The following is a 13222-nucleotide window of genomic DNA, read 5'->3' as shown; positions in this document are numbered from 1 at the left end:
AGTGATTGACCCAATGTGACATAACAGGTCAGTGGCAGATCCAGGACCAAGACACCAGTCTCCTCACTTCTAGTCTAAGGCTGTTGACCAGCAGACCCTGAGTCATTCATTAGACCAGATGACTCACTTAATCCCTAGCCCAAAGCACACACACAGCCTCCCTAAGAAGACCTGGCTTTTCCCTACACACATACACACACACAGACACACACACACACACACGCCTATGCACTCATGAGCATACAGCCATACCCCGCATAGTGTATATGGGACATCCAGAGGACCCGATAGAAGAGTCTAGCTTTGGGCTGACCACAAGGCGACTGAGACTCAGTGTGGTATGGCTGAAAGAACTCAGGACATGCAATCAGATCTGCCTCTGATCCTTGCTATATGTGTGACTTTGGGCTAGTCCTTTCCTTTCCCAAGTCTCAGTTTCATCTTCTGTAAAATAAAAGGATTGGACTGGAGGATCTCTAAGGCCTCTCCTGATCTAAATTCTATAGTCCAATGATTATTGTTATGTTACTGAGGTGACACAGGTTAGCAGGGGCCTTAGACCAGCTCAGTGGACGGGCTGACTTGGCTAGTGATCCCAAACATCACCCTCTTCCCCATATCCACCACCCACCTCTTCTCCATTTCAGTTCTCCAAAGACATCCTGGTGAACATCTACTCAGCCTACATTGATAACTTCCTCAATGCCAAAGATGCCGTGAGAATTGCCAAGGAGGCCCGGCCTGCCTTCCTCAAATTCCTGGAGGTACAAGGTCCAGGGGTGTGCAGGGAAGATGGGGCACATAACTTCGACAGGAATGACCCTCTAAGCTTGGGGATAGAGGGAGCCTCTATGAAAAGAACATTGGGATGAGGGAGTAGAGTTTAGGGCCACAATTCACCCTCTCCACCCACACCCAATGGGGTCATTTTGGTCACCTTAAGGGTCTCCCTATCCCAATAGACTGTGGCTCCATAAGGACAAGGATATTGTCTTATGTAGCAATGTGCATGCAGTGTGCCTTAGTCAATGTTTGTTGAATTGATTTAGAGTTAACTTGTATTTAATTTACTTTACTTTAATTTAATTTAATTACATTGAAAAGAAACCATTTTTGTGAAGTGTGAGGCTTCCAACCTGGAGGGGATTCTAACCTGGGCTTTGTACCTTTACTGAACTTTGTCAACTTTCAAGGCTCCAATTCCTCTCTAAGGCAGAGTTTCTAAACTACAAACTGGTTTTTAAAAATATTTTATAATCAACAAAATATTAATTAATCATTAATATTTTTATAATTAACAATATAATTGGTTTCTTTACCATCCTAGGAATTTTATTTTAGGCATTTAAAAACATTATTCTGAGAAAAGGTTCTTAGGCTTCACAAAAAGTTACAAATCCCTCTCATATGGAGGAGATCCTGAGGACTTTTGCCTTCAGGCCATGGACTATCACCTTTCAGTCTCCTCTAAACTTCCCCAACCCTACCTGAAGTTTCTGCTTCCAGGACCTACCCTACTTCTGAATCTGCTTGGCTTCCTGGACTCAGAGACTGGTGTCCACTGCTCCCATCCCTACTCATCTTCCTGCCCCTGCCACCATCACTGGGCACCTATGTCTGGTATCCACATCACTTGTTCCCTTCTGTTTCCAACCTTTGCCACTACATACTCCAAACCCCAACAATGTGTTTTCTATTAACAATGAAACACCAGAAGAATAGCATCTATCCTCCCCAGACACCATTTCCTACTCTTGCATACCCACCCTCATTTGGGAGTTGCCCACCTGGTTGCATTGGTCCAAGCTCATTGGCCCATTCTACAATCCCAGGCTCTCTTTCAGCCAATCAGGAAGATTCTGAGTACTGTCCTGGCTGTAGGGTGCTTGCCCAGATTCCTATATAAATGTAACCTTTCTTCCCCAGCCAAAAAAAAAAAAAGATAAGGGCATAGAAATGGGTACAGAGTTTCTGCCTCCTAAAAATGAGGCTCCTCAGGACTCCCTTTCCTTACGTTTGCTCATCTTTGGTCAGTGGGACAACAGTGTTTGCTGACCCAATGGTTGAGCTTCTGGAAGAGTCGGAACCTTAAAGGACTTTGTGTCAGTTGAAATGATTGTTTTCTGTGCTTGGAGCCAGAGCTGGTTGGTGAGCATGATAGAGCCCTCATGGTGTATCAGACCTTCAATTCCCTTCGCTTCATTTTAATTCAGCAAGCATGATTCAGTCCCTGTCCTCAAGGAATTTACACTCTACTGGGGAGAAATAAGACAAACACAGTTAATTATAAACAAAATACACAGAAAATGAACACTGCAAAGTAGTTCAGCCAAATGAAAAGACCCTCTCTCCCTTTTCCCCCTCCCCTCTCCACCTCTATCTTTCCCTTGTCCTCTTCCCCTTCCCTTGTCCCACTTCCTTCTCTCCTCTCCCACCTCCCTTCTCTCTTCACCCCTCCCTCCTACTTCCTCTCCCCATCCCTCATTTTCCTCTCCTTCTCCACCTTCCCTGTCTTCTCTCCCACTTCTTCTTCCTTTCTCTTTTCCCTTTCTCCTCCCTTCTCTCACTCTACACACATACACTGATTGATTAGCTTTGAAAAACAACCCCTTACTGGATGACAGGAGGCTGCCAAGGACAGGGAGTATGGAGACGGGTCTTCCATTTTCTCCTCTGTTTCTGTCTTTCTCTCTCTCTGGTTCTGTATCTCTGTCCTTGTCTCTGTCTTTCTCACTCTTACATACTCTCACACAAGCTCTGTCCCTGTCTCTCTGTCACACACACACACACACACACACTCTCTCTCTCTCTTTCTCTCTCTCTTCTCTCTCTCTCTCTCTTTCTCTCTCTCTCTTCTTTCTCTCTCTCTCTCTTTCTCTCTCTTTCTCCCTCATTCCTCCTCTCTCTCCATCTCTGGGTGTCTCTGTCTTTGTCCTTGTCTCTGTGTTTCTATCCCTCTGCATATAACTCTCTATTTGGGGTCTCTGCTCTGTCTCTCTCATGGTTGAGCCTGGGATTGGGTGGGGGCATGCTCTGCTTACTTGGGGATGGAAGCTCTCAGGCCTCCCCATCCCACCCTCACACATACATATGTTGCAGCAAAGCATGCGGGAGAACAAGGAGAAACAGGCCCTGTCTGACCTCATGATCAAACCAGTGCAGAGGATCCCCCGTTATGAGCTGCTCGTGAAGGTAAATCATGGGCTAGCAGGCTGGGGTAGGGTGGGCAGGAAGGAGGCTTCTCCTGAGGAGAAAACCAGCCTTGCTATAATGGTCTGTTAGGTCCCTCAGCATGCTCTGTACCCACCAGAAAAGGGGGCAGAGCAGAGGACTATTCCTTAGTCCATTAAGTTCTCCATGTGCCCACCTTCCTGGTTTAGGGCCACCAAATTGCTGTCTAGGCCTGAACCTTAGAGAGGACTTAGAGATCAACTTGTTCATTTTACAGATGAAGAAACTGAGACCCAGAAAGGGAGATGAGCTCACCAAGGGTCATATGGGCTTATTATTGTTTTTGTCCTTTGTTCTCAAAAAGGACCATGACATCAGGGAGGTGATGGCTTGACTTGCAAGTGAATTGGACTTACGTGAGGCAGAGCTGTGCAAAGTCACCAGCCTCACTCTCTCCTCCAGAGCCATCTGGGTCCAGTGGCCAGATACAGATCAGGACAACTAGGATGTAGTGGGAGACCTTGGCTTTTTTAAGCTAAGGTCTTTTCCAGGTCTCAATTTGTCTGAGGCAACACCCATTCAGTGATTTAAGGCTAGGGAAGAATGGAGGCAAAAGATGGTGTTGTTTGCCTACTTGGAAAAGTCCATCTGGGAGAGGAAGAGCAGAATCAGGACTCCTAGACCATTCTGTTCATTTACAGAGAACCCAGGTCTTCTGACTGTAAACCTCTCTGCTTCCAGAAAATGCTTATTACTTCATCTGCCTCTCCTTGGGACCCTCACGAGAAGCTGGTTTCCTTGGGGGAGTTTACAAGAAGGAGTTATCTCCGAATTGTGCTCATAGGGATATAGGCCATTGGGAAGAGCTTAGGAATTGAAGAGGAAATGTACTTCCTTCATTTTCTTGGAAAGATGGGGGAATATGGGGGAATATGGAATGTTGCAGATGCTAGCAGACATGGTCACTGTAACCACGGGTTTTACTTCATTATTTTTCTATGTTACATGGGAAAGCACACCATGGAGGGCTGGGTATATCAGGAAATGACAGTGACATAAGAACTGAAGTCAGCAATAAGACTCTATTTTTAAAAACAGAAAGAAAGGAAAGAAAATGAAAGTACATAGAAAAAATCCATTTGTGGTCTGGTGGGTGGTTTGCACATTCACTGCACTGTCTTGACCCTCCAGACCAGTGTCTTTCCAACCAAACTGTATCTTAGACCCCAGAAAGAATGCTAAACTTGATGTCAGGAGACAAGGGTCAGACTTTCCTTGTATGTAATGCTTCATGTATCTATAGCCCTTGAAGATTTACAACTCTATGAAGTAGGTAATAGAGATATTATTATCCCCATTTTCTAGAGAAGGAAACTGAGGCCCAGAGAGCAGAAGTATTTTACCAGGGGCTACCTAACCACTAAGTAGGTAGTAGAGTCAGGACTAAAACCCAGATCTCTTGTCCGGAGAACCAGGGCTCTTTCCATCACCCCATGCTACCTCTGATCTTAGTGAATTCTGTCTATCCAAGGCACCAACTACTCCAGCTTCAGCAGGTACTGAGCATGTGTGTCTGTGCCTATGAGAGAATCATAGGATCATAAGATTTAGATCTGGGAGGGACCTTAAAGACAACTTAGTCCGATGCATTTATTTTATAGATGAGAGACTAAGGCTGAGAGGTCAAGTGACTTGCCCCAGGTCACACAAGTATAAATAGCAGAGGTGGAACAGTCATCGTCCCTAGGCCTGAGCTGAGTTGGGGAAAGTCCTTTCTTGTGTCTATGCTTAGTCCCACCTGCTGCCCTGATAAATCTGAACATGGGAAGGAGGGGCCCTTCAGAGGATGTGTTTTTCCCTCAAGCTGAAGCCATCGTGTCTCCTGTTTCCCTATACAGGACCTTTTGAAACACACACCCGAGGATCACCCAGACCGGCCATTCCTGATCGATGCCCATCGGAACATCAAGCAAGTGGCTGAGAAAATTAACAAGGGCATGAAGAATGCAGAAGAGGTGGAGAGGCATGCCCGAGTGCTGCTCGAGATCGAGGCCCACATCGAGGGCATGGAAGATGTATGGGGGAACTGGAGGATGGGGGGAAGTGGGGATGAAGGCAGGCCATGACAGAGCCCACATGGAGGGTATGAAGAACTCTGGGATACGGAGTGGGCAGGACAGACGGGGCAGGCCCAGCCCTCATCATATTATCCAGGAGCATGGGGATCCATTGGTATGGACCCTGGGGGAATGGACCTATCCAGAAAGAAAAGAATGAGCCAGATGAAACCCCTCACCCCAGGAGGTTCCCTCACCCTTTTATTTATTCCACAAGAATTTACTCAATACCTGGGTTCAGTACAAGAAGAATAACAAATTAAATAAAACACAATCCCTATCCTCAAGACTCTTTCAAATCCACTAGAGGGTTTAGAATATATCAATAGATTATAATATAACATATAATATAATATAGTATATCATAACATTATAATATAAGCAAGATTAACTTACATAATCCAAGTTATACTGTGGTACAGATCCATGACTTCTCATCTTGTGCAATTCTTGAATGAATGAACAATGAATGACAAAGTATTTATTAAGTGTTTTTTATGTATAAAACATTGTGTACTAAGTCCTAGAGTTACAACTAGGTCTTGATTAGTGAGAATAATGAATCCTGGGATGTATTTGTATATATTTAAATTTTCACTATTCAAAGTTATAATTATGTAAAATTGGTTCCATCCTAATAGAAACATATAGTGCAAATTTGAATAATGAGACCACGGATTAATAACTATTCACACCAATCAGTACTTAGCTTAGCTATACAAATAGAAAAGACAGCCCTTGTTCTCCAGGAGCTTCTATTCCTATGGGGGAGACAGCATATATAGACAGTTTCAGCTCCAAGTTTTAGCTCCAAAGGGCCGTTGGTCCTTTCCATGTGCAATAGTGTGTAGTCCAGTACAATAGTATGTATTGGCAAAGCAGATGGTAATGCCTTGTAAATGCCATTTCTACTGATAAAACCACAGCCATTTTTGACATAACCCTGTTTGACAACACCAAGGACCTTGGTGACCAGAACTTTCTTTCCTGGGTCACCTGTACTGATGGCTGACAGTTCTCATCTCCACAAACGCTGTTTCCCTCTTAAAAAATAACCCACTAGGGAGACTATCCAAGGTGCCAGAGTCCATCTTCACAGGCTCTGACATTCCATGGGTACCATCCCCAGGCACATGGGCAGCTCAGCTCTGTTTCTGATCACATACCTCCTGGGTCCCATCTTTTATGCCAGCACTTCCACCATGTAGCCCAGTGGTGCAGTGGATAGAGCTCTGGGCCTGGAGTTAGGAAGACCTGAGTTCAAATTCAGCCTCAGACGATTACCAGCTGTGTGACCCTGGGCAAGTCACTTAACCCTGTTTGCCTCGGTTTCCTCATCTGTAAAAAATGAGCTGGAGAAAGAAATGGCAGACTACTCCAGTATCTTTGCCAAGAAAACTCCAAATGGGGTCACAAAGAGTTGGACACAACCGACACAACTGAACAACAACAACGAAATTCCTTTGTGCAAATTTGCATTGGAAGCACTTGGCAGCCTTACTGGTGCCCACTACATTTTTACCCACTGACCTCTGCAACTCATGATGCAACAACAACAACAACAAGCAAACAACAAAAATCATCCAAGCTAGATGGCAATAATGTAATTCAATTAATGATTATTCATCAACTAGCCGCCACATATGTCTAGGGCGCAGCACAGTAGCATGTAATAAATCCTTGTGGATGAATTGAGTCTTTGCAGAGCCCTGCATTAAGGTCAGAGGAGATACACAGTTAAGTCACAGCTAAGACATAGTCATTGCCCTCTTAGAGCTTACTGTCTAGTAGGGGTAAAGACACAAACCCAGAAAAGTGGAATCTTACAAGAAAAACGCACCACTCCCTCGCAATCTCCTCATTCAGCAGGGAGATCAGGGAAGTCTTCCTCCAGGAAGAGGCATTTGACTTGAGCTTTAAAGGCTGGGTAAGAGTCCAGTGGGTGATAAAGGAGATGGAGGGCATTCTAGGCAGTCTTCCAGCTTGCCAAGAGCTTAGAGGGTACCAAGATGAGATAAGCCTGGAAAGATAAGGGTAGCATCCGGGTGTGGAGAGGTTCAAATTCCAGGAAGGAAAGCCTGGACTTTACTCTGGAGGCAGGTAGCCACAGACAGAGGATAGTAAGCAGACCTGTGCAGAAGGAATGAGAGGGCTGCCTGGAGAGTCACACTGTTTCACAGTCTTGAGATATGGAGGGTGGGGCAATCCAGAAACCCTTGTGGGGGCAGAGCCCAGGGCTTCTGTCCTGTCCTAGATCAAAGGGATGGGGAGAAGCTCCCACCTGCCTCCTTAAGGTCACCTGAGGCTGGTTGACTCTAGCACTAGGTACCTCTGACCCCTGTCTCTTTTCACTTACAGCTCCAGGCTCCGCTGAGGAGGTTCCTGAGACAGGAGATGGTAGTAGAGGTGGTAAGATCCAGCTTAACTACCCCCCCCCACCTTTCCTACTTTCCATTCATCCAGTTCTATCCCACCAAGGAGAGAAGGATTAGCCCCTATCTCTCTCTCTCTCTCTCTCTCTCTCTCTCTCTCTCTCTCTCTCTCTCACACACACACACACACACACACCCTGATCCCCAGCCCCTCCTCATTTCTGGTTGACGCACATGTCTGCAGACATGCCATCAGTCCTGGACCCCACTGTCCCCTTCAACCTTATTTATTCTCCTTCCTGCCTATCTCCTTGCTTTGAGTTCCACCATTAGGGTTGTATTCTTTTGAAGACTTTGGAGTATTTAAAGTCCTTATTAAAATATAGATATCCTTGGAAATGAGGACAGTGTCATCTATTATTCAATTCAACAAATTTTTTACTGTGTACAATGTTTTCTTGGTTCTGCTCATTTCACTTTGCATCAGTTCATGTAAGTCTTTCCAGGATTTTCTGAAATCTGCCTGCTCATCACTTCTTATTGCACAATAGTATTCCATTACATTCATTTACCACGGCTTGTTCAGTCATTCCCCAAATGATGGGCATCCCCTCAGTTTCCAATTCTTTGCCACCACAGAAAGAGCTGCTATAAATATTTTTGTACATGTGAGTCCTTTTCCCTTTTTTTATGATGTCTTTGGGGCAACAAACTTTTTAAAAGCACCTTCCACAGGCCAGTTCTTAAGCTCAACGCCTGGAGAGAAACAAAGATGAAAGAATGAAGAGGGCCTTCTACCCTCTTAAGATCTTAAGAGTATTTTAGCACATTAACAATCATTCATTAAGTGGCTATTGTGTGCCCAACTCTGTGATAGATACAGTGAGAGATAAGAGGAAAAGATGCCTGTGCCTTCAGGGAAATGCCAAATAGCTAACAATCTGCGTGTTTGCACAGCTCCTTTCTGTCTCTGAGCCTGAGTTTTTCCTCTCTGTAAAATGGGGGACTTAGGGTTTCTTCCAGCTGTGAAATTGTGACAGTGAGGCAGTGGAGGAAAAGTAGGGCTATTCAGGCTGGAGGGGAGGAGAGAAGAGAAGGCCAAGAACGGGGTGAGTGTGGATGAAATAACCGCTCTATAATAGACAAGCAGCGTGGCCTAGATGACAGAGAACTGGACCTGGAGTCAGGAAGACCTGAGTTCACATTCTGCCTCAGATACTTTTTAGCTGTGTGATCCTGGGCAAGTCACTTAACCCCTGTTTGCCTCAGTTTCTTCCTCTGTAAAATAGGGATAATAATAATATATCCCAGCATGGTTGTGAGGATTGAATAAGTTATTTGTAAAAGTGCTTTGTAAACTTTAAAGGAATTTGGAAGTGGGAGTTATTATTATTAATAATTACATTATTAATAATTGCATTGATATAGTTAGTGCTTTAATGTTTGCAAAATGCTTTACAAATATTACTTCATTTGATTCCCGCAACAATCCTAAGAGGTAAGGTAGATGCTATTAACTTTATAGATGAGGAAATTGAGTCAGACAGAAGTTAAATGTGTTGCCAGGGTCACATACCCAGTAAGTTTCTGAGGTCAGATTTGAATTCAGGTCTTCCTGTCTCCAGGCCCAGCACTCTATCCAGTACACCACTTAGCTGCCGCTAATGAATTCTTAGTATCTGAAGGGCTCTCATGGGGCCAGAGAGTGCAGACTTGTTCTGTGTGGCCCCAAAGGGAAGAATTAGGAGTCATGTGGGGAGGTCAGATGGAGGCAGATTTGGGCTCAGTAGAAAGGAGGACCAGCTGGTTTCTAAGGTCCCTTACTCTTCTGAATCCTAGACCTTTCTAACAGTCAGGACTGTCCCACAGTGCAACAGGGAGGGAGAGCACTCCCAGTCACGGAGTTATTCAGGTGGGGGCTGGATGAGGGCCAGTCAAGGAGGCTGTAATAGGAGTGTCTAATCTGCTTTGGGGGGAGGTACAGCTAGATGCCCTCTGAGGTCCCTGAGAATCTGTGATACTAGTAATAGTCATGTTATTAAAAATAATAATAATAATAGTCATCACATGGGGCAGAAAGGGCCCTTAGAGATCATCCTCTTCATTTTTACTGCTGAGGTAGAGAGGGGGCAGGTGATGTCCAAGGTCATACAGCTAGTCAGTGGTGCAGCCCCCAAAGCCAGGGCCCGTGACTCTCAGTCCATTGTTCTTCGTCGTACCTAACGCTGCTCCTTTGCCCCTCCCAGCCAGCAAGGGAGGGAGGCAGGAGTGATCACAGGGCAGGAAACTGAAACCCAGAGAGGGGAAGGGGCTTGCCTGAGGTCATAGCACATGATGGCGGCAGAGCTGGGATTAGATTCCCAATCTCCCACCCTCTAGACTGGGGCCCCTCCCACTGCACTGTTTCTCCTGCCTCCTCTCCCTTAGGACCCTGGCCTGAGCTGTCTCTTCTTCTTCTGCAGAAGGCAGTTGGTGGCAAGAAGGACAGATCCCTCTTCCTCTTTAGTGACCTCCTGGTCTGCACCACCTTGAAGCGGAAATCTGGCTCCCTACGGAGAAGTTCAATGAGTCTGTGAGTGATGGGCTGATGGGGAAGCCCTGGGACAGGGGTAGGGCAGGGGCAGGGCTCCACCAGCCCAGGCCTGAGCTCTCAAACTAGGGACAACCTCCCCCACCCCACCCCACCCCACCCCCATCTATCCCGTTCACTCTACTTTCTTCCCCTATGATCTGGGATTCTAAGGGTTATTCATTCATTTCTTCAGCAAATATATATTGAATACATTAGCCTTACTTTCAAGGATATGATAATCCAAGCGTTCTTAATTACTGAGGTTCAGGGACCAAGGGGTACAGAGATAGATTTCAGAGAGTCCGTGAACTTGTATGAAAAAATACACCTTATTTTCCACTAATCTCTGACTAAAGTTTAGCATTTCTTTAAATTATTTTAAAACATGATTCTAAGAGGGGTCCAAAGGCTTTACCAGAGAGATACACAAAAAAGGTTCAGAACCTCTGCTCAGAAGGAAGGACAAGCACCTTTGGCCTATAATAGGGGAGAGAGCCAACGGCAAAGAAGAGCCTTAGGTCAAGAGCTGTGAGTGAGGGGAAGAGGGAGAGACCACGTTCACTGGAGTGACTGGGGAATCCGGCTTCATGGAAGGGCTGGCATTGAAAGCGGGGAGGTCTTCGGTCTTTAGATATCCAGGAAGAGCCCATTCCAGTTCCTCGTTTCTGTGGGTAAATGGCTGCCACCCTGGGGTTTCAGACTATCTTCCAGTTTCTGTTGGCCTAATTCCTGAGCCCTTCCCAGCTTCCCTGTCTCTCCTGGGGGAATGATCTGACTGAGAGACCGGACATCAGGTTTCTAGTCCCAATTCTGCCGCAAACCCTCTGTGTGATTTAGGGAAAGTCCCGGTTTCTTTCTGGGTCTCATTTTCCTAGCTGTAAATGAAGAGGTTAGAAAAGACCATTTCAAAGGTCGCTTCCAGTTCTAACATTCTCTGTATTCTAATGCCCTTTCCAGCTCAGAGAGTGTGATCTGAGCTGATGCCGGGAACTCTTGTCCCTCTGGCCCTATTAATCACTCAGACCTTCCCCTCTCTCTGCAGCTATACGGCCGCCAGCGTCATTGACATAGCCAGCAAGTACAAGCTACTGTGGAAGCTGCCCCTGGAGGATGCAGACATCATCAAAGGTATAGCCAGGCTCCCAATGAGAGTCCGTGGATACCGTGGTCAGAGGGGGAGGCGCAGCCCTGACCCTTAGGGAGCCCCACAGGCTGATGGGAAAGGACCATGTAGAGTAACTCGGCAAACACTTGTACAGTGAATCGATCAGTGAGAAAAGCTGTGTGCGGAGACTAGGGTAGCCACAGGGATTTATCAGCGGGGTTGCCTGGTGACCCTTCTATCCAGAAAGCTAGAGAAACCTTTCCTACACTGAGAATGTTTGTACTAGATACCTTCTGGGGTCTCCTCCAGCTCTGAGATTCCAGGAACCTGTATTTCTACGTCTCTCATCTGAATTCTTTATTTCTAAGAGTCTACATTCTAGGTGGCAGAGTGGATGAAGTGCTGGGCATGGGGTCAGAAAGACCTGAGTTCAAATATGACTTCTTACTTATGAGCTATGTGACACTGGGCAAGTCACTTCACCGCTCTTTGCCTCAGTTTCCTCATCTGTAAAATGGGGATAACAATAGTGCTTACCTCCCAAGGTTGTTGTAAGACTATAATGAGATACTATATGCAAACCTTAAGGCACTAATGTTATTGTTAATTGTATTTCTAAATTGTATATTTCTAAAATTATACATTTTAAGATTCAAATTTAAAACATCTAAGACTCTAAATTTTATACTTCTAAATAGGAGTGTGCTGAGCCAACTCCAGCTGGCTCCTGAGTGCCTGTTTGTAAATGTACATTCAGTTAGAGCCTTTGCACCTTAGGAATTGACAAATGCTACAAATCAGGGCTTGATTTATACTTGTTGCGTTCTAAGATAAGTTACGTTCCTCTGAGATTCTGCCTTCTAAGATTCTAAATTGAATACTTATATGATATTATAGGATTCAGCATTCTAAGATTTTAAATTAAATCCTAAGATTCTAAATTGTATCTGTCTAAATTCTACATTCTAAGATTAATTTTGTTGATTATCTCCACTTAAGAAAGTAATGGAGAAAGTGTTAATAACGCAAATCATACTTAAAAGTGTGTCTTGCACAATTCCCACCACCACCACCAGCCTATTGTTAAGACATTTACTAGCATACCACTACTTCTAAGATTCTAAGTTCTGTATTTCTAAGATTCAACATTCCAAGATTCTAAATTGTTTCCGTGTAAGATTCTGTCGTCTAAAATTCTAAATTGTATTACTTCCAAAAGCATTCTAAGATATCAACAAATTAAAGTTGAATATTTCTAAGATGTTTCATTCTAAGATTCTAAATTGTATAATTCTAAGAGTCTGATGTTAAGATTCCAAGTTTAATATTTCTAAGATTCTATGTTCTGAGATTCTAAGTTTTATATTTCCATATTCTAATTTATATAATTCAAAGATTCTAAATCCTAGGTTTCCAAACTGTATGCTTCAATTTTGCATTCTAAGATTCTAATCTGAATATTTTGATTCTTCATTCCAATATTTTAAATTGGATATTTCTAAGATTCTAAATTGTATATATCTCAGACTCTACATTCTATCATTCTAAATTTTATACTTCCAGAATTGCATATTTCTAAGATTCTACATTCTAAGAAGCTAAATTTTATACTTATAAAATTCTACATTCTAAGATTCTAAATTACATATTTCTAACATTGTACATTTTAATATTCTATATTTAAATATTCTAAAATTTACATTTCTCAGATTTTGCTTTTTAAGATTCTAATTTGAATTCTGTGATTCTGCCTTCTAAGATTCTAAATTGAATACTTCTGGGGCAGCTAGGTGGTGCAGTGGATAGATAGTACTGACCCTGAAGTCAGGAAGACCTGAGTTCAAATCTGGCTTCTGACCAAACACTTGACACTTACTAGCTGTAT

At 44.1% G+C, this 13222-nt stretch overlaps 1 protein-coding gene across 2 annotated transcripts in view; it reads left to right on the top strand.

Annotated features, from left to right (window-relative positions):
* Positions 1-13222, top strand: part of ARHGEF17 (Rho guanine nucleotide exchange factor 17) — a 146110-nt gene that overhangs the window by 108924 nt on the left and 23964 nt on the right. The window contains exons 4-9 of one of the 2 annotated variants that reach the window (XM_027848103.1): positions 648-764; positions 3100-3192; positions 5070-5246; positions 7647-7697; positions 10123-10232; positions 11275-11360. In XM_027848103.1, coding sequence (XP_027703904.1) covers positions 648-764; positions 3100-3192; positions 5070-5246; positions 7647-7697; positions 10123-10232; positions 11275-11360 — 634 coding nt within the window. The remainder of the gene's footprint in view (positions 1-647; positions 765-3099; positions 3193-5069; positions 5247-7646; positions 7698-10122; positions 10233-11274; positions 11361-13222) is intronic. The other variant, XM_027848104.1, reaches the window with a different exon arrangement.

The sequence above is a fragment of the Vombatus ursinus genome, unplaced genomic scaffold (assembly GCF_900497805.2).
Source record: "Vombatus ursinus unplaced genomic scaffold, bare-nosed wombat genome assembly UNPS02005659.1, whole genome shotgun sequence".
Lineage (NCBI taxonomy): Eukaryota > Metazoa > Chordata > Mammalia > Diprotodontia > Vombatidae > Vombatus > Vombatus ursinus.
Note: the sequence above shows the minus strand (reverse complement) of the source record. Positions and strands in the feature narration are given on the sequence as shown.